The sequence below is a fragment of the Genypterus blacodes genome, unplaced genomic scaffold (genome assembly GCF_046128005.1).
Source record: "Genypterus blacodes isolate CSIRO-AG114 ecotype Tasmania unplaced genomic scaffold, CSIRO-AGI_Gbla_v1 ptg000039l_1, whole genome shotgun sequence".
NCBI classification, from domain to species: domain Eukaryota; kingdom Metazoa; phylum Chordata; class Actinopteri; order Ophidiiformes; family Ophidiidae; genus Genypterus; species Genypterus blacodes.
In genome coordinates, this window is record NW_027466852.1 from 6,091,468 (window position 1) to 6,111,279 (window position 19,812).

General features: G+C 44.9%; 1 protein-coding gene across 1 annotated transcript; it reads left to right on the plus strand.

The window, feature by feature from the left end:
- Positions 1 to 1,986: 1,986 nt before the first annotated feature.
- On the plus strand, positions 1,987 to 16,264 carry gna12a (guanine nucleotide binding protein (G protein) alpha 12a). Its single transcript, XM_076147895.1, has 6 exons — positions 1,987 to 2,770; positions 5,744 to 5,962; positions 12,256 to 12,306; positions 12,415 to 12,615; positions 12,806 to 13,012; positions 13,721 to 16,264. The coding sequence occupies exons 1-6, from the start codon at positions 2,378 to 2,380 to the stop codon at positions 13,880 to 13,882; spliced, it is 1,233 nt and encodes a 410-aa protein (XP_076004010.1). The 5' UTR covers positions 1,987 to 2,377; the 3' UTR covers positions 13,883 to 16,264.
- The last annotated feature ends 3,548 nt before the right edge of the window (positions 16,265 to 19,812 follow it).

The following is a 19,812-nucleotide window of genomic DNA, read 5'->3' on the forward strand; positions in this document are numbered from 1 at the left end:
TTAAACATTACATAAATTATTGTATATAATAACACAAGGTATTCTTACAAATTGTCATTCAGTGTTTTCAGTCAGCTGTGGTACAAACTGGTCATATTGTTGTTAAGTGCCTCCATTTCTTTCAAGTTCAAACCAGGATTACTAAAAATTAAAACACAAATCCATGACATCATTTCACCACACAGATTAACAGCAATCATTTTCACACAAAAAAAAGATTGACTATTTTGCCAGACATTTAACATTATTACATTGGTTCTCTCTGTCATCGAGCAATTATTGTAACACGTTAATGTTCTGTCTTTCTTCACATTGCTACAAAATAATGGATTTAATCATGTTGTGTAGACAAAAAAAGGTAAATGTACATTGTATCCGGTTGTAAAACTGATAGTAAACACTAATACAGGAAATCATTTCGCTCCATCTGTGCCCCATGTGATGGGGCTGAAATGTTGATTGATATTAATACTAATTGCATAAATCTCGTCCAAATGATTTCCACATGTTGGCTGCAGTTCCACTCTCTTTTCCATACAGCCTTTGACCTCTATGTCCTCTGCTTCATCCAGCTGGCTGACTCCTGAAGGGTTCTCCTCCTGTGGCTAAAATCATCAGCTTCATAATAGTCAGCAGTTGGTGGGCAGAAGCAGTTCTGAGTGCCTGAGGTCTGAGGACCCAACTGGTGTGTATAAAACTACTTAGTCTCTGGCGTGAAACTAACTGGATCCTGTAGCCTACAAGCCCCAATGTCTCTGGCACGTAGAGTGTTAAGCAGAGGGTGTTGTTGCCTTGGCTGAGTGAAAGGCTTCCATTTCCCTGGCACTGGCTGATGCACCCGCGCCTCAGCTCCTACCGTTTGGCTTGTTTGGATGGTGACTCAGAAGGAGCGAGAGTGGAGGGCTGTTTCGCCCTCTGAAGTGGGCTTTGGGAATGATGATGAAAGGAGACGCTGGTTAACAAAATGCCCGCGAGAGAAGTGTTTGGTTTCCATCCTCCCTCCCTTGAATATTCTATTCTATTAACTGTGGCTGTGGCTCATCCCCAAGGCTCCTTTCAGCCCTGAAAATCAACCCAGTGTCTTCTTTTGTGGATTTTCTTTTACTTGCTACATTATAGAGGGAAATGTACATTTTATTGAAGTACATCAAGTAATGGCTGTAGATTTCAGTTTCAAGACAAGATATATATTCTTTTTATTTAAATGACTGATGAATATTTAGTAGCAGTAGCTTTTGCTGAGCTACACAGCTATTAGTCATGTGAGGGGGTGTCAGTGATGAGCTCTGTCTGCAGATCAGCTTTATTCAAACACACACGCTCACACTGTAGTAGTCACACATCTATGAAGCGCTAGTTTACAGAATTCCAATGTGCATTCCCAAAAAGTGCATACATTTTTAGGATAAAGGTTATGTAACTTGATTTACAGCTATTCAGTATTCATACAAAACAGAAGAAACAGGATGATAATTTGTCCTTCCAGATGCTGCCAGTGCCTCTGAACATATCCCAGCATGCATCATTATCGCCACATACATGCAATGCTAAATTATTTTCCTCCTGACACTGAAATGTATTACATGAATCAAATGATTTGTGATAAAATTGGTTATTCGTTTTTGCTCTTCAAACACAGATCTCTGAAAATCATTGTAATTGTTGGGAATAAATAACAAGCCGAATTCTTTTTTTTATTTACATAAAACATTATTTAACACATTTGCTTTGAGAGTAAACCAGCACAAATATGTCATACTTCCCCTCAGGTAGCTTGGCTGCAGCTTAACTACTTAGCTACTAGCTTGAATAGCTTCTCGGGCTCTGGGAAATAAAGATGAAGTCCAAACATTTTCTCCCACCACGTTTTAAGCGTGTTTGTGACCGCTGGTGCCCCCTGCTGGCGTGGCGCGATAGAGCACCGGTCCTCCCTCACTCAGTCTGAACCGTCCCACCCGCCGCCCGGAGGAGCTGCTGTCTCTCCGCTGGCCAAGTTCACAACCCGCTGGCCGTGTGCGGAGCCCGGGATCTCCCAGTGCTTAGTCACGCAGACCCCGTCGAACCTTCGCTGTTGTTGTGTCGGACGGACCTTGTCTTGGTCAAACTTTAGATCGAGCTTCAGCCTACGGACGGGATCCAACTTTTTGGAAACTCTTTGACGTTGATGCCATTGTTTCAGCTTTAATCCTGCGTGATTTAGTGAAACTGGGATCTAACCAAGATGGACACGGGCTGCGTGCCGGCGGAGGATGAGCTCGGAGCGCCCTGCTAGATAACAGCTCCGTACCCGGTTCATCTAAATGTAGCTAATTTGTTTATCCCAAGGTCGCTTTATCAAGTGGATGTAACCAAAGTGGGTAGTTTCCATCCCAGACCTATGATAAGAGAGGCTACATCCTATAATGAACACATTCCCTCTCAAGTTTCTGTGAACTTTTTCCCACGACTCGCCATGTCGGGAGTGGTCCGCACTCTGAGCCGCTGCCTGCTCCCCGCCGAGGCCACCCGGGAGCCGCACGGCAGCAAGGAGGGGAGCCGGGAGAGGGACGCCGCGCAGGAGCGAGAGGCGCGACGCAGAAGCCGGGAGATCGACGCGATGCTCGCCCGGGAGAGGAGAGCCGTCCGGCGGCTGGTGAAGATCCTCCTGCTCGGGGCCGGAGAGAGCGGAAAGTCCACATTCCTCAAGCAGATGCGCATCATTAACGGACAAGAGTTTGACAAAAAAGCACTTCTGGATTTCCGGGACACTGTCTTTGAAAATATACTGAAGGTAAGAGACAAGAGTTTATGTACTTAATACGGGGCCTCCGGGGAGCGGCGCGGTCCAAACAGTGAAGTTACATCTTTGATCTTTGTTGTCAACTTGTTTTGATCTTGTTGTTGTTTTCGAACTTTGTCGAGCTATTTAAACTTTACACACCATGTGGGGTATAAAGTGTATAGTTAACTCAAGGATGTTTTTTTTCTGTGGAGAAGCTGACAGATAAGGGGAAACTTCTACACACACACACACACTAACACACACACAAAGAGTTGTCCACCTACTCAAACATTGTGTGTTGACATAGTACATATTTTTATCCCGTGCTCTCCTGAAGTGTGTGCTCTGTCCTTTTGTCTGCTGTCATGGCTGGGCCTCCTTCACCAGGCTAACAATACCAAAGTATTCCTGAGGGATGAGCACATCCGCCCCCAGTGCCACACAGCCCAGACAAGGATGATAACGGCCTGCAACTCTGCACAGTATAATACCCTCACTCAAATACCAGCATAGTCTGAGTGCATGAATAGGGCCCTTCTGTACACACACAAACACACACACACACACAACAGGTACACACACACATGACTCCACCATCCAGCTTACACAATCCATGCGTCAGAGCAGACACAAGGCGAAGGCACAAACTGCAAATATATGTATTTCTGAGAAAAGGTGGGAGTAAAATCATCATCATATAGATTACAATATTTACACAATGCCTCATGTCTGCAATAGATACATACATTTATATATATATCGATATCTATATCTATATAACAGTATTTTATGAAAAATATAATCTTTGACCGTCCGCCCGGATTCAGTGGTCTGTGAAGCTGCAGTGTGAGAAACAACAGAAGACACGTTATTATGCTATCATGTGAAATAATAACACATTACAAGTTTAATATGGAATATCTCCAATACACGCTGTGTTCTTCCACTACATCATCAGTAATAACCAACACAGCCTCGTTGCACCATAAAGTACAGTGTATGTGAAAGCGGCACATTAAACATTAGTGTTCACTTTACAAGACTAAATTAAAGCAAAATCAATCACCACATCAATGTTAATGACCCCTCACTGCCGGGCTCTCATGCCGTAAAGCATTAATTGACTTTGAGAACATTCATTGACACGAAATGAGTCCAATGTTAAAGCTGTGGGATTCTGGCAGATTGCAGTGGAGCCTGAGCAGCTAAACTGTTTGGTGAAGGATCAGCTTCTCCTCCTTCTCAGAGAGAGGGAGAGAGGGAGAGAGGTGGTGGAGTGCAGGTGCAGTCCGGTTCCTGAACCTTCTCAAATGTGAATTACTTGTGGATAACAGGTCTTTTCCTCCCAGTGGTCCAACTAAAAGGCAGAAGCTGTTGACTTGTATGTTTGTATAAAATCCAGACAGTTTAAATACACTAAGCATGGGTCAGCCAGTAATCTATCAGTTAAAGATTGACCCATGACGCCCAGCCAATACTGTATATCTGGAAGTCGATATTATCAGCCAATATTTGCTTTCTGTCAGCTATTTTCAAAACAGGTTTGTCATATTTGCTGTGATAGTCCAGCTCCTCCATCCAAAAAGAATAACATGTTTATTTCAAAGGCTGTAATGTGTAATTTGCAAGTTTTTGATCTTTGGTCTCAAGGTCTTTGGAGGTGTCCGAGGCCTGGTGTGTGCACAGAGAGCAGGCGGAGGGCAACACGGTGACTTGACTAGACAGCCTGTGTGCTGAAATGACAATTAATTGAAATGACAGTACAGTCTGTTATGTGCTATAACACCGAAGCAGTCAGAGGTCCAGGGAGCATTAAGATGAATTATCAGTCATTGAGTTGTAAAAAAAGTAGTTCAGGCTGTCATCTGCCAGCTACACTTAGTATATATGACACACAGACAGACGGGAGTTTAAGAGAGAATCATTTTCACTTATGAAGGACCAGCCGGAAGAACGACAGCCGTACAAACCTGCCAGCATCCAGGAAGAGAGAGAGACGGGAGGAGGGATCATCATCCGGCACACAGACGGGTCACTCTCATAAACAGATCATTTGAGATTCATACGAAGGCTCACAGGCTGAAAAAATTAGAAAGAAATGGCTGAGTGGGTCTGAGTCAAGCCTGGCTCGCGTCGCTTCTCTCTGTTACTAATGGCCGTCATGGCGCTCACTTCCTGTCTGCATGAGTGTCAGTTTGTTACATCAGTGTCTGGGTAGCATACCACCGGAGTGACTCCTGTTGTTTTGGTTGTCCCCCATATTTTTTTGTGAAATGAAGGATCAGACCCCGAATACTCACACACACACACACATATGCACATACAACATGCAGTGGGAGCAGTATGGTGAAAGAATTAGATGACCTAAGACATTAATCAGTACATAAGATAAATAAAGATGTAATCAGAGGGGATGTAAAAATAAACATGTTCAACAAAAACAACAAAGATCAACATAAACGTATAAAAGCGCCAATTAAAAGTCCAAATCCTTAAAAGAAAGGATTTACTGATCGCTTAATGACTTCAACCAAAGTGGCTGCCTCACAAATCAAGTTGTGACATTTTATAGGAATTGATGAAACGGTATAATTAAGAGTGAGAAACAGATAAAATGCTTTGACTGTGTGGGTGTGTGGTTAGTTTGATCAGGGGGAGACCTCCCACTCAGATCAGGGCACATGCCTCTCCTCAGAAAACCTCCAGCAGACTCACACGTGTTTGTGTGTGAATGTGTGTGTGGGTTGAGGTCAGACACATGTGCTGAGTTGGTACCCGTAAGCAAAGTCACTGCATTCAGGCCAGACTGTGTGATCAGGAGCTAATTGAATATGACATCGTTTGTGATGAACAGTCAAATGAAGCCAGTAAATTCCAAGTTGTAAGTTTGAGACTTGTCCCGCTGTCACATCATTCCTTAGGACTCCGCCCTGCATGAATAATGATGAAACGTTGTGCCGTTTGTCCTTTGTGTTTGTGCAGGGCATGCGCGTGTTGGTGGATGCCCGGGACAAGCTGGGCATAAGCTGGCAGAGCTGTGAGAACGAGAAGCAGGGCATGCTGGTGATGTCGTGGGAGGGCCGTGTGGGCGGCTCGGGAGTGGAGCCCAGCGAGTTCCAGCTGTACGTGATGGCACTGAGCGCCCTGTGGGCCGACGCTGGCATACAGGAAGCCTACGCTCGACGCTCAGAGTTCCAACTGGTGAGTTCATAATGAGGCAAGGGACTTAAGTGCTGGACAAGAGGATGAGAGGAAGATGGATTATGATGGATAAATGAATGAATAGTTGGATGACATACAGAGGTCTGTAGATAGTCGTCCCCCATCCCTCTGATTTAAAGCCCACTTATGATGTCGATCCTTGAACCTTTCCTCTTAAACAATGCGGAAATGTTTCAGGAACTCTGCACTCGGCACTATTTCATTTTGGTTCTTCACCTGTAGCTACAGATCCATTTTCTAACTCGTACGACAGAGTAGGTACTCCCACGGTTCAGGAACTGCTGAGTGCAAGACCAAATATCACTGATGGATCTGTCATACACACATGAAACACATGAACAAACTGTGGGCTGGTGAGGAGATGTGCAGGCGATCTAGAGAGAACTTCAGTTGTCTACGTGAAATGAAAACCAATGTCAACAGTTCCTGCTGTCTTTCATAGAAATTAAAATTACTCATAATGCAGTTCAGAGAAAAACATGACAACAATTAAATCAGCTACAAGACGTCATCTACTGGAATTTGCGGTTTGCATCCTTGCGGTACTCAGTGGGAACGTGAGAAAGGATTTCACTGAAGGAACCACTTAGTTCCTACTCCAGATAGTTCTGTGTTAAGGAGTTACTCATTTAGTTCCAAATGTAAGGTCCCATAAATAAATAATGCCAAAATAGTCCATGGCAGCATCTCACACAGCAGCAGAGTGCCAGCTCACTCAGTCATGCTCGCCGTCCCAAACACATGTAGGCTGAAATATTGCAACATATCCCTCTCTTGCGTAACATCCTCTGATGTCCTTGGAGCATTTCTGGGATGTGAGTTAGAGCCTCTGCCTTTAGTCCATTCTCTGGCCAGGAGTCATGCTCAGTCATGCCTGACTTGCTATTAACCTCATAACTTTGCGCTCAGTGACCTTGTATGTTATTCTAATATGTATTTGAGGCGCATTGTGTGGAAAGTTGCAATTTGGTGAACAGTCAATGATTAGAAATGTTAAATGTTAAGTGTACTTTGGATCCAGCCCAGCGTTTTAGTAACCTGACAGTCTCCTCTGTTGTTCCGCTCTCTGTTGTGAGCAAAACACACCTTAATGAACAAAAATGTACATTTGTGGCTCCTGTTCCATAAATATTTCCATATGGCTTCAGTCTACAGCAATGGATTGTACATTGGATATTTACATACTGGAGGCACAATTATCACTGACAGCCAGAAATAAATAATATCAGACGTGTGTTTTTGTCAGAAATAGAGGTAAAAGAAGCAGGTGACTGAATGACTGGCTGCTGCAGAAGGAGCTCTCACTCCACTAAGTAAAGCCTGTGGAGGTATTTATTGTTTTATTGCACAATTTATCACGCATATTCTTTGCTTGGAGCCTTTCCAAAGATGTAATTATTTTGCTCTTGACTGAAATTGGAGATGGGGAAGAGGAGCCTGGTGGATTTGCATCTGCCATGCTACACTGCACCAAACACAATTCAAATGGAATGTCCGTTGCAGGGTAATTATTTTGCTTTTCACATTAATATGTCGACGCCACAACCCAAAGCAGCAGGGTCCGTTTCCTCTCCTTAAAAGTCAACATGAAGATGCTAGATTTTTAATAAAAATACCAGCAGTTTATCTTTCAAGCAGGATTAACATTAGCTCATCCAAATCCCATCAGGTTTTCATTTTATTTTGAAAACATGAAATGACAGAATTAGGTCCAAATATCGGGATACCTGTGCGGTTCTTTGACCTGACACATGATCACTGGTGAGTCCGAGTCACTCCAAACTAATTCTGTACGCTCATCGTGGTATATGTTGTTGGTTTTGGTTTGTTGGTCTTCCAGAACTGAGTCAGCTGAAAAATAGACTTTGTCTCCTCAGGGGAACATGGCCGAGCACATGTTGTTGATGTCTCTAATGTCCTTGTTCAGAGGAGTGTATTTAGCTTCTCTTTGTCACCATATCCATTCTGGAGGTTAGGGAAGGTTTCAGCAATCAGAATTGTTCGTCCTTCACCACCTACACAAAATAAAACTGCTAATTGTATGTTGTTGAAATGAAAAGCACCCTTAGAAAATGAAGAATCCCCTCAATGCATGTTTTTGTGAAGTTTGGAGGCGAACAAACAAACACTCACAGACACACACTCTCCAATTATAGTAGTATAAGATACGCTTCTGTCCAAACAAGTGCAACTCACAAACCAGGGGACTCCCACACAGTCCTGATCATGTGACAGAAGTCACAGCTGATCAGTTCACGTACTTGTTCTCATTTGTTATGCTTCCCTTTTTGCACAGAGTCACAGTTCAGTCGCCGGCCGTACCAAACCCCAGGATTTAATATTTCCAAATAGAACAAATGAATGCCAGTGAGAGCTTGTCTCCACTGTAATTTGGGCTAATAAGATGGTTGCCCAGCGAGGCATTGAAGAACATAATCATTAACATGCTCGATGATTTCAGGCAGAAATGTCCCGAGTACAAAGAGGAACAGAGCTTTTAGAATCCCCGACAGCTCACTCGTGGCTGTTTAACCAGCTGTTGCTTTACCGTCATTGATTCTCGTCGGCGTCACGGTTGATTTTATTCTGCTGTCTGAAGAAAAACCAAACAAACAGTGACACATTAAACATAATGGCTCAGCAATTTGTGTCAGATGTTGACACTTCAAGGGTTCAATTAGATGTCATCACTCATCAAAGTTGGGGACTCGAGCTTCAAGATACTGAGCTACTAACTCAACTACTTATTTCAGTAGCTTGAACATCTTGCTCAGTTATTTTACAAAAGCATGTATCTTTTTCAGTAAGATGAAGGTTTGCTGCACTCTTGTTGTCATGTTGAAGTCATAGTCATCTCCATTGTTCTCCACATGTGGATGGTTATTTGCTTTAGAATTAAAACGGCCCTAAGAAGAGCGACCTTTGAAGTAGCTTCACTGTAGTATTAGTAGTAGTAGTAGTTGTACCTTGTAGTGTAGCTTACTACTGTAAGACGCTTGGCTGCAACTTCACCGCTTTAAATCACAAGTAGCTTGTAGCTTCCCAGCGACCTAGTTTGTAAGTAGCCATATTGTCCAGCAGCAGAGCCAGAGGTAAGTGTGTTGTAGCTTTCATAACAATAGCAGCACTGTCGTCTGTGTGCTCGGTTGGCTGTTATTGAAAGCCGGCAGCCTTGCCGTTTGAGCTGCTGTGGTTTAAATGAAGTTTGACCTTTGACCTTGTTACACGGAGTGATAAAGTAATCTAGAGTCAGACAGATGCTGCTTCCATCTCTCTCACTTGACGAATGTGTTTGTGTGTGTGTGAGAGAGAGACGTCAGCGCACAGCTTTGGGTCAGTGGGAAGTCTGCTTTGTCTTATCTGCAGTCCTTGTAAGATAGCGTTTGTGTGCTAAAGCAGCACAGGCCCGCAGACACCACTCGTCTTTAACAGTGAGGAAAAAACCACATCGCGCCTCATACAGTAAATGTGCTGAGTTAGACACTCAGCAGCCACCCTTCAATCTCTCTCTCTCTCTCTCTCTCTCTCTGCCTTTCTTCTTTTTCCCTTCTCTTCCCCCGTTGAGAAGTTTTCCGAGGATACCGCAGTCAGCTTTTCCCAGGCAAGGCTGGAGCCCAGCCAAAAGGCACGGAGAGGGAGGAGAGAGAGAGAGAGAGAGGGAGGGGAGGGAGTGTAGAGCGAGGGGGGGCGGGGGAGGTTGGGGGGGGGAGGGGGGGGGCAGCAAGTGAAGGAGTGAAGATGGCGAGGGAGAAAAACAAACAGAAAGCCAGCACATGCAAGGATTTTGTTTACGCGCAGACTTCTCTGTTTTCTTCTCCGTCCTCTTCTCCTTCTCGTCTCTGTCCCCGCCACGCCCAGATAGCGGCTCCATGTTGGATAGAAACACCGAAGCCTCCTTCAGCTCATAACAACAAAGCCGTACATCATCGCACTTTGAGCTTGAGACAGGCGGAATATAAAGGAGCTATGGGCGAATGTTTAGTCTGTGCGAGTATTATGGGCGTGTAAGCCCTGCGCGCACTCACAAAGGCTGTCAATGCAGAAACACACACTCACATTCACACACACACACACACATACACACACACACACACACACACACACACACACAGAGGCTGATGCAAACCAGACCACTTCACATGGCTCACTGTATACGACTGCAACCCCTGCTCCTGTTTCAGTATGAAGTAGGAACACACTGATTAAATTGTGACTGTGTACATAACATATTACATTTGCAGTGTGTGCGTGTGTATGTGTGTGTGTGTGTGTGTGTGTATACGCGTGCGTGTGTGTTGAGCCAGCGAGTTCAGGCTGGGTCAGATTCGGACATCACTTCTCAGCTCAGCACCGCCGTTCACACACTGCATGCCTGAGCGACTCAACGTGATTGATTTGAGGAAAACGACTCCAATCAGCCTCAGGATTTGTATCGATTTCAGGGGATTATTGATTTTGTGTATGGATTATGATTGAATAAGCCTGTGTAGTGTTGTGTGTCAGGTGGAGTCAGACCTGGGCAGCAGACTTGTATTTCGATCTCCAGTGAGATTCAAAACCACAGAGGGCCTGATTGAAGCTCATATTCTACGGTTCATACTGTCGTTAAGTACACCAGGGAGCCACCCAAATGCACCCAGTATATGTGTATGCGTGTGGGTGTGTTTGTGAGAGACTGGACACTTCGAAAAGCTGCTATGTTCCCATAAAGAGCAAAGAGTGAGTTGCTCTCCCTCTCTTATTGTTGAAAGAATGAGGGTAATAGCTCTGTTAATATCGATTTAACATCATATATTATTCATATTTCCCTTTTGGTTTCAAATTGACGTAATACTAAAGTAGGATTGTGGAATTAATACACACATACATGAATATGAATACGACTCAGTATATTAGAACTTTATACACCACCGTACATTTCTTTAAGTATGTGTTTTAAACATTTATTGTGCACATCCGTCTGCACACTCAGAGTAAGCAACAAGCACACACCTGCACAAACACACACACACCACAGAATGTGACCCTATTCAGGTCTTTGCTGTAATAAAGCCCATAATCTGCCCATACACGCCATGAATGGAGGCATTCCTCCTGCTTTAGTCACACACACACACACACACACACACACGCACACGCACAGAGCTGTATGAGTAGAGAGCTAGTCCTGTGTTATAGAGTCTTTAATACACCGCTTTGACCTCATAAAACGAATTTAGTTTGATATTAGCTCGATGCTTTCATGCATCGGAGATCAACACATTTCATTTCTGCTGATGGCAGTTAAGCTTGTCTGAAAATGAGGTGTGTGTGTGGGGGTGTGTGTGTGTGTGTGTCTGTGCGCGTGCGTGCGTGCGCATGTGTGTTTGCGAGGGTGTATGCTCTCGTCTGTGTTTGCATATCTCTTCATCTGTGGGAATTCCCCTTTCCCTCTTTCTGCTCATGTCTGGCTCGGCCAATCAAAATCCCCGGCTTTGTTTCCTATTGCTGTGACATCGCAGGTCAGCCGTGGGGGTCACAGGGTCAAATCTCACCCTGGCAGGGGTTGCATTTCCTGGTTGTTACAGGACGTGTCAGGGCCAACACAGACGAGTGTAACAGCCCCCCTGAAGAGGCTCACACACATTCTGATTTGGTCAATGTTACAGGAAAAAGAGTTTGGGAAAACTTTCTGTCCACAAGAATTGAAAGAGGAGTGGTGTTAAACTGAGTTAGGTGTGGGTGTGTGTGTGTGGGTGTGTGTGACTGTGTGCGAGCGATGGCAGTGCCAAAATCACTTTGTAACGGTTCTGTCTGACTCCCTAATCCCTCCCTCCCCCAGTGTCTCTCCCCACTGTTTTCACACACACAGCTGTTTCCTGTGTGTGTGTGTGTTTGTGTTTGACTAAGAGAGAGAAGAAGAGATTTACTTTTAGACCATTGTAGACCAAATTGTTTTTGTATGTTGCTGGTTCTGAGTATTACCAACATTACGGATCCTTTAAATCAAACTCACACTCTAAAAGCTATTTGTGTTTCATTGCAGTGTTTATGCTAACAAATGCACTGTGTGTGTGTGTGTGTGTGTGTCAACAAATATTACCGATGTAGCATGAATTCATTTGCTGACTTCCATGAAATCACAAATAAGGGGAAGCAACCAAACCAATATAACAGTGGGAGTGTGAGCTGTAATGACATCACACGTGTTCCTGTGTGGTGCGCTCATGTGTAATAGGATGACTCGCCTCTATTTGCGGGCTGTAATGGGACGTTTCTCTTCCTGTCTGCAGAGCGAGTCGGTCAAATACTTCCTGGACAACTTGGACCGCATTGGTCAACTGGTGAGTCACACTAATGAGCAAAGTCTGCACTTCACTTTATCTCTACGGCTCGACTAACTCCCTAAACAAACACACACACACACACACACACACCCCTCCTTCTTTCAGAGCTTCATCCCGAGCAGGCAGGACATTCTGTTTGCCCGTAAGGCCACTAAAGGGATCGTGGAGCACGACTTCATCATCAAGAAGATTCCCTTCAAGATGGTGGACGTGGGAGGTCAGAGGTCACAGAGGCAGAAGTGGTTCCAGTGTTTTGATGGAATCACGTCCATCCTCTTCATGGTATCATCGTCCGAGTATGACCAGGTACAGTGAGCGCACACACACACACACACACACACATCAGCTCATATCGCGATGGTTGATTGATTTACTTGTTACACAGATCGAACCCCAGTACACCAAACCAAATGCATGTGTGCGTGTGTGCATGTGTGCGTGTGTGTGTGTGTGTGTGTGTGTGTGTGTGTGTGTGTGTGTGTGTGTGTGTTCCCAGGTCTTGATGGAGGACCGAAGGACAAACCGCTTGATCGAAAGCATGAACATCTTCGAGACGATCGTCAATAACAAACTCTTCCTCAACGTGTCCATCATCCTCTTTCTCAATAAAACCGACCTGCTGGTGGACAAGATTCGCACGGCAGACATCCGCAAGAACTTCCCGGAGTTCAAAGGTGACCCGCGAAGGCTGGAGGACGTACAGGTACACACACACACACACACACACACGCACACACACACACACAAATTGTTTCGGTCTCTGTTTGAACTCTGTTGGAAGAAGTTTTGTTGCGTGTTGCTTCTTTTTATTTGACACCTTTGACACAATATGCTTTCACCCCGTCTCTCCCTAACACACACACACACACACACACATCCGCACAGACACACACACACATACACATTGGCAGACGATAGCTGTATTTCTGGACAGTATAAGCAGATAAAGGCCATGTAATGACCCTGTAATGGCTGATGCGGTAAATTTAACATAATCACAATTTGCTTCAATTATCACTCCAGATTCTGCTCCTCTGGCTTTTTAGCAGAAATGAACCAGATTGGAGCGGCTGGTTCATCCACTCACAGCAGCTGCACTCCATGTTAACAAAGCAGCTATCACTCAGAGGCGGACGGATATTACTGAGGTCTCACTGATGCTGGGAGACTTTTATTGTTACACATCAGCAGGAAACATTGAGATGGAATTGTGATGTAAATGTTACTATGACAGACATTAAAGTTCAGCACAGAGACGCATGTTGAGTTAACTGCCACCAGCAGCAACAGGAAATTATTATGACAAAGGTGAAGGGAGGCTAGAAGGGAGGCGTCTATCAGGAAATACACACACACACACATGCACACACACAGACAGCGGTTCTCACTCTTGGTCCTCTGCTGCTTCCAGGCTTTCCTCGTGCAGTCGTTCAGCCGCAAGAGGCGGAACCGAGCGAAGCCGCTGTTCCACCACTTTACAACCGCCATCGACACGGAAAACATCCGCTTCGTCTTCCACGCCGTCAAGGACACCATCCTGCAGGAGAACCTCAAAGACATCATGCTGCAGTGAGCCGCCAGCATCGCCCACCCATCTGACTGTGACCTGGGAGTCCAGGCTGAAGACGGCCTGGACCCATCGACCTGTGGAGCGGCCAGTCAGCCCACACAGTGGCTCTGACTGACCTTTAAACTCTGAACCTGTGGAGACAGGAAGTGACTCTGGGCTCATTCTGCCCCCCCCTGTGGAAACTGATCCAGACCCTGCATGTGTCCTGTTTAAATGTGTGTGTGTGTGTGTGTGTGTGTTTTGCCTTCATATACAGGTTCAATCATGTTAAAGGAACAACTAGAGGGAAGTAACAAGTACACAAGCACTGAAAGCTGACCTTTGACCCTGTGACCCAAAGGAATACGCCAACATTTTAGTGAAAGACTTAGGCCGTGTGAAATAACCAGCATAAATTATACAACATGTTCAAATTCAGCCAAACAACAACAAACTTGGAGAATGTATTGGATTTTTGTGGCTCATTCATCTGAGCTAATCCCCCGCCTCCATCCCGACGTTTTCATTTGCGGTTAAGGCTAAAACAGCGAGCCAGGCGTATACACGGATGGAATTAAAAGGATTGAGGGAGGAAATACAAACGCCACGAGCAGAGCGGTCTCACCAGGGCAACGCACGCAGACGCGGCCGACTGTGATTCACACCAGACTAAATCGATTGGGCATCGCTTAATCTGGATCTGTTACTCTTGAGGAAGAACACCTCCATACAGGCGGATTTCAATTCAATCACATAACGCTGTATGAAAGTTTGGGAAAAGTGAATTTATTGCCTTAATCCCTCCTCTCCTGCTGGATGGAAGCCCTGAGGTGGCCGGGCTTCTTCAGTTTACTGCAAATCTCTGTGCCCAGCCAGGATAAAAACATCTCAGCAAACACCTCAGTATGAAATGCACCCACGTGAGATATGTTGATCCTCACCTCTAAAAACCACTTAAGACAGCGAAAAGCACATGTCTCACAACGACGGGGCGGTTTTTTATTAACCACGTCGGCAGGAGCAGGAGAGAGAGCAGAGAGAGAGAGGAGAGGGGGGAGAGCCGCGGTCGTTGCCGATAATGTTGCTCAACAGTTCCCCCGTCAGTGACCTTTTAACAGCAGAGAGCGATAAACGCCTCGTCCATTCCCTGCCCCTCTGCTGCCCCGCTCCCCTCCGCTCCCCCGTCTTCACCTCTCGTCACGCTCGTGCTCGCTCCTCCCTCTCCCTCCTCTCCCGTCCATCGCAGAGGGAGATGAACAGCTGCAGAAACTCCTCTCCTCTCCCCTCCCTCCCTCTCTCCTCTCCGGCACAATAGGGAGATTGTTCGCCTCCTCCTTTCCGGGCAGAGCGAGTAGACGGACAAATTAGACACTCTGAAGAAGTACACACAGAGAGACACACAGCTTCTGGTGCTGAATGAAATATGGATTATCTCTCTCCCTCCCTCGCCACACACACCCCTCGCTCTCCCCCCCCCCCGCCACCCCACTCTCCTTTCACTGGAGGATTGTTGCACACTTGTCCGTAACGAGAAGACGCCGGGGTTTGGTTACACTGCCAGTTCCTGCTCTTTTGTCCGGTGAACGGGAGCAGTAGGGAATGACGGTGTTCCCCTGTGAGCGACCTCTTCCCATGATGGCAGCAGACGTTTCGGTCTAATTTGGGTGTTAACACGTCGGTCACGTCACGCGTCGGCCTGCACTTCCTTCCTCTCCTGGCGTGCTTCCATACATGCATCCTATCAATCCACCATCCATGTAGGCTGCTTCCTCTGCTGTTAGGCCTTCATCTGCATGACATCATCATCCATCTATTACATTAAGAAGTGTCCCATGGCCTAACGTTTGCTGGATGCATCTTCATATGCGTGTGTGTGACACAGCTGGATGCACTCTGCACACACACACACACACACACACACACACACACACACACACCAGGGCAATGAGGTCCATCACGAGCACTTCCACATGTCTTATTATAATACTGTATTAAACTCTGTAATTAGCTCTGTCTGTGTGTGCATAGCAGTATAAGGTGTGTTAATAATTCTTGTACATAGATACTGTAAGTGTTTGACACTGTGTAATGTGGTAACCGTGTGATACAAACACCACTCTGTCTAACAGGATCACTGTAACTGTAACTTTGGTGTTCACTAACTCGTCTCTCTTCCACTCGCACGTGATTTTATTTTCGAAAGCGTCGTCGTCGTCGTCGTTGCACTGGATGAGTCTGAGCGATCGGCAAAGAGACAAAGAAACAGCAGACTTTGCTGAGGAAGAGGAGGCGCGAAGGACGTCCACAGACTCTTGTCGCATGCCGCCGTTTTGGTCTCTGGCGTTTTGTTTCCCCCGGCTGCCTCGGCTCTGTTGTCTGTGGTGAAATACACACATACATGCCGTTTGCTGACAAGACAAGCTTCTTTCTTTAGTATGCCTGTGTGTGTGTGTGTGTGTGTGGGTGTGTGTGAGCCAGCAAAAGGTTGTGGGTTTTCCCCGAGTAGGAAAGCGAAAAAGGTGTGAGGAAGAAAAGCGGGAGGTTAGAGAATGAAGGGAGCTGACAGAGAAGGAGTTTAATATTCAACAGGGAGTGTTTGTGTGTGTGTGTGTGTGTGTGAAGGAGAGATGGAGGGATCCCAGGCAGCTACACTGAAATGTTTTCTTTATCCTGCAGCAGCCTAATCTGTATTTATGAAGAGGAGAAATCCTCACACAAAGCCAGAAAGCAGAGAAGTGAGACGGACTATTAGTAATGTCATACTGATGTATAGCCTGGAGCCTAAACTGCGAGCTCTCATAGCACATGGTGTAATCTGAAGCTCATCGGCTGGAGCTGTCAGATCGACGGGCGGGTAAGAGTAAAGCTGAAGACGAGCGATATCGCCGTTACACAGCCAGCGCCTGACCTTTGCTTTGGCTTTTAATCAGAAGAGCTCTGATATAAAACAGGCAGAGTCTCCAGAGAGAGGGAAGGAACCCAGGAACAAGCCGGCCCAGCTCAGTGTTTGGTTTGAACAATCGCTGGTTAACATAGATTTATTTATATAGGAAGCTGGTGGACTGTAATTTAAGGTCTACACATACCACAGAAATGCATGGAGCCTGTGTGATGTTCAAGCCTATGGGAGCTGTGTGTGGGGGGGACAGAGAGAGAGAGAGAGGGAGAAATTACCCTGTGAGTGGGGGAGGGACAGACAAAGGGAGGAAGAGAGAATACAAGAAAAAGTGAGGGGGATAGAGTGAGGGAGGAGGGGAGGAGGTCATGTTTCCTCTGTTGAGCCCACTTCCTGTCCCGATCCCAAAATGGAGAGACTGTAAGAGCGACAACCCTCTGCCTCTTTCGATCTCCCCCGCCCTCCCTCCCTCCCTCACACACACACACACACACACACACATACACACAGACAGATCAGAGAAACCCAAAGCAGCCTCCCGCAGTATTCCACAAAGGGAAGGAGAGGAAGGAGCAGGGAGCAGAAAGGAATCCCCAGTGGCCTCTGAGACATAAGGAAGCCTTCGTTTATGGAGGAAGAAAGACTCAGGACGTCGTGTCCTCAACGTGCACTGCAACACATGCATTACACGCAGACTGTGTGTGTGTGTGTGTGTGTGTGTGCGTGTGTGTATGTGTGTCAAACCACTGTATTAGATTTGTTGCACTCCAAGGTTAGAGGCTTATTAGTTGCCAGCAGAAAGAGTAGTAACATATCTGTGACATTTCTGAAAGCTCCACACGCAGACCTGGAGTGCACTGTGTGTGTGTGTGTGTGTGTGTGAGAGAGAGAGAGAGAGAAAGATAGAGAGTAAATGTGGTCTCATGACTTTGGTTAAGCTGATGTTTCTCTAAGACTGTTTTGATTGGACCTACAGCTGAACTCTGATATTGAGTAATGAGCCAAGCCCGCCCCCTAACACACACACACACACACACACACACAATGAGCGAGAGTATATGATTGAATCATATTATAGCACAATATGAACAGCCATGACTCCAGTGGATCATTAGTTGGTGATTTGGTCACATGGCTGAATCAGAGGTCATTAGGTCATTCAACTGTTTCTGCCTCACTTCACACTCACACAGTGATGGACTACATATAATCTGATTTGCACTTTATTTTACTCTTACTCTTAATTCAATTCCAAATGCAAAACAACTTCTAAATCATCAACATCATCATTCATCATACGTCTCTCTCTGTTAGCTTGGATGTGTGTTCTTTACTCAGGGAGGCTCTCAGAGAGGATTTGGCGCTCAGATATCTTCCTCTGCTGGACAGAAGAGGTACTGCAGTATTCTGCCTTTAGACTTCTAATGACTGCAGCTTCTTTGTTCTTTGCTGCCACCACAGAGCCTCCAAGATTCTGAAGCAAGTAAGCAGTCATGCAAACTCACCAGTAATCGATTATAACGCTAAATAATTGCAGAAACAACTTGTAATTAATGCTCTTGTTTTACAGCCTGGACCTCAGTGTCAAGGCTTATAGGAAATCAACAATCTGCACTGACTTTGTACGTTTGGTATGAATTCAAGTGTAAATCCAAATTTTAAGATTGGCTTCTGTAACAATATACTGAAAGGTTGTACATTTTTACAGCACTAAAATGTGAATCACAACAACACACACACTGAGTGATCTTTGACTCCTTCACACCTAAAATTGTACTTCCTTCCGTCCTTCCTTTGTGGTTTCCTGAATAAGATTTCTCTGAAAAAATAACTTCATTTTGCTGCAGAACTTTCCTGAATTTAGCTGCAAATTTCAAGTTTTTTTCCATTAATTATAACTTTTATGCTTTTTAATCTATATTCACAAAGTCTAAATACATCTACATGACAAACAAACACAAACATAGATACAAATATATGTATGTGGAGAGTATAATGCACAAATAAGGCATAGACACTTATTGTTTGGAGTCACAATACAAATCATTACTCTGGTATTGAACTGTGGGATGGACTTGTTAAGGACTCTAAAACTCAAACTTTGGAACTTGCTCCCATCTCTGTTCTTTAAATTAAATATTTTCAGTTTTCACTCAGCATGACTTCAGAGTAAAAGATAATTACTTTAATTGTTGAAGGCGTAGTTGAAGAAGTTAAGAAGATTAAACAGCAGTACTTAATACTTAATTATTGGTCTCTATAATGAAGTACTAAATCATTGTTACAGCTTTTTAATCTCTTATGGTTCCCGTTTAACATTTAACATTAGTTTTATCACATCTGACCAGGTCTGTAGCAGCTAATGATGTCATATACAATCATGTACACATGTGAATTCAGAATCTAAAGCAGCATCTTTCTCAGTATCGGCTGAAGTAAATGCCGGCTGCACAGAGTCGTTATCCTCCCAGCAGCCTGTCAGCACAAGATGAACTACTGTCAGGTGAAAACCTTGCGGTCTGCACCCGGCTGTCATTAGCTATAGAAAACATCATTAGATCTGTTAATGTCACTGTGGATGAAATGGTCTAATGGAGCTGAACTAATAATATAATGAATCTGAGTGAAGGCAGGGACATTCACAGGCCCTGCACAACCAGCAAAAACTGCTCAGACTAAAAATACTCCCTATCCTGCACACAGCTAATGTCATTCACCACAAAAAGGCAAATGATTTTATGAAGAATTGGAAAATGACCTTAAGATGTTTGGTCTTGTCTTAACGCAGCACTGTATAAACATGAATATTGTGAAAAGATGTTTTGCTGTAGAAACAGATGCCTCCCATTCTGCTGAATCTTACTGGACCCCCTGTCTGACTTAAACTCATTTTATTCACTTTAAGCCGACCAAATACTTGTGAAAGCTCATTTTTTCATCATAATTTAAAAACTTAAGACTTTAGAACCCCACAGATTATAATTGAATAAATATGAAGCAACGCACTTCAGTTTTGGCACACTCAAAGCATTTTAATTCTCTTATTCAAAACAGTACA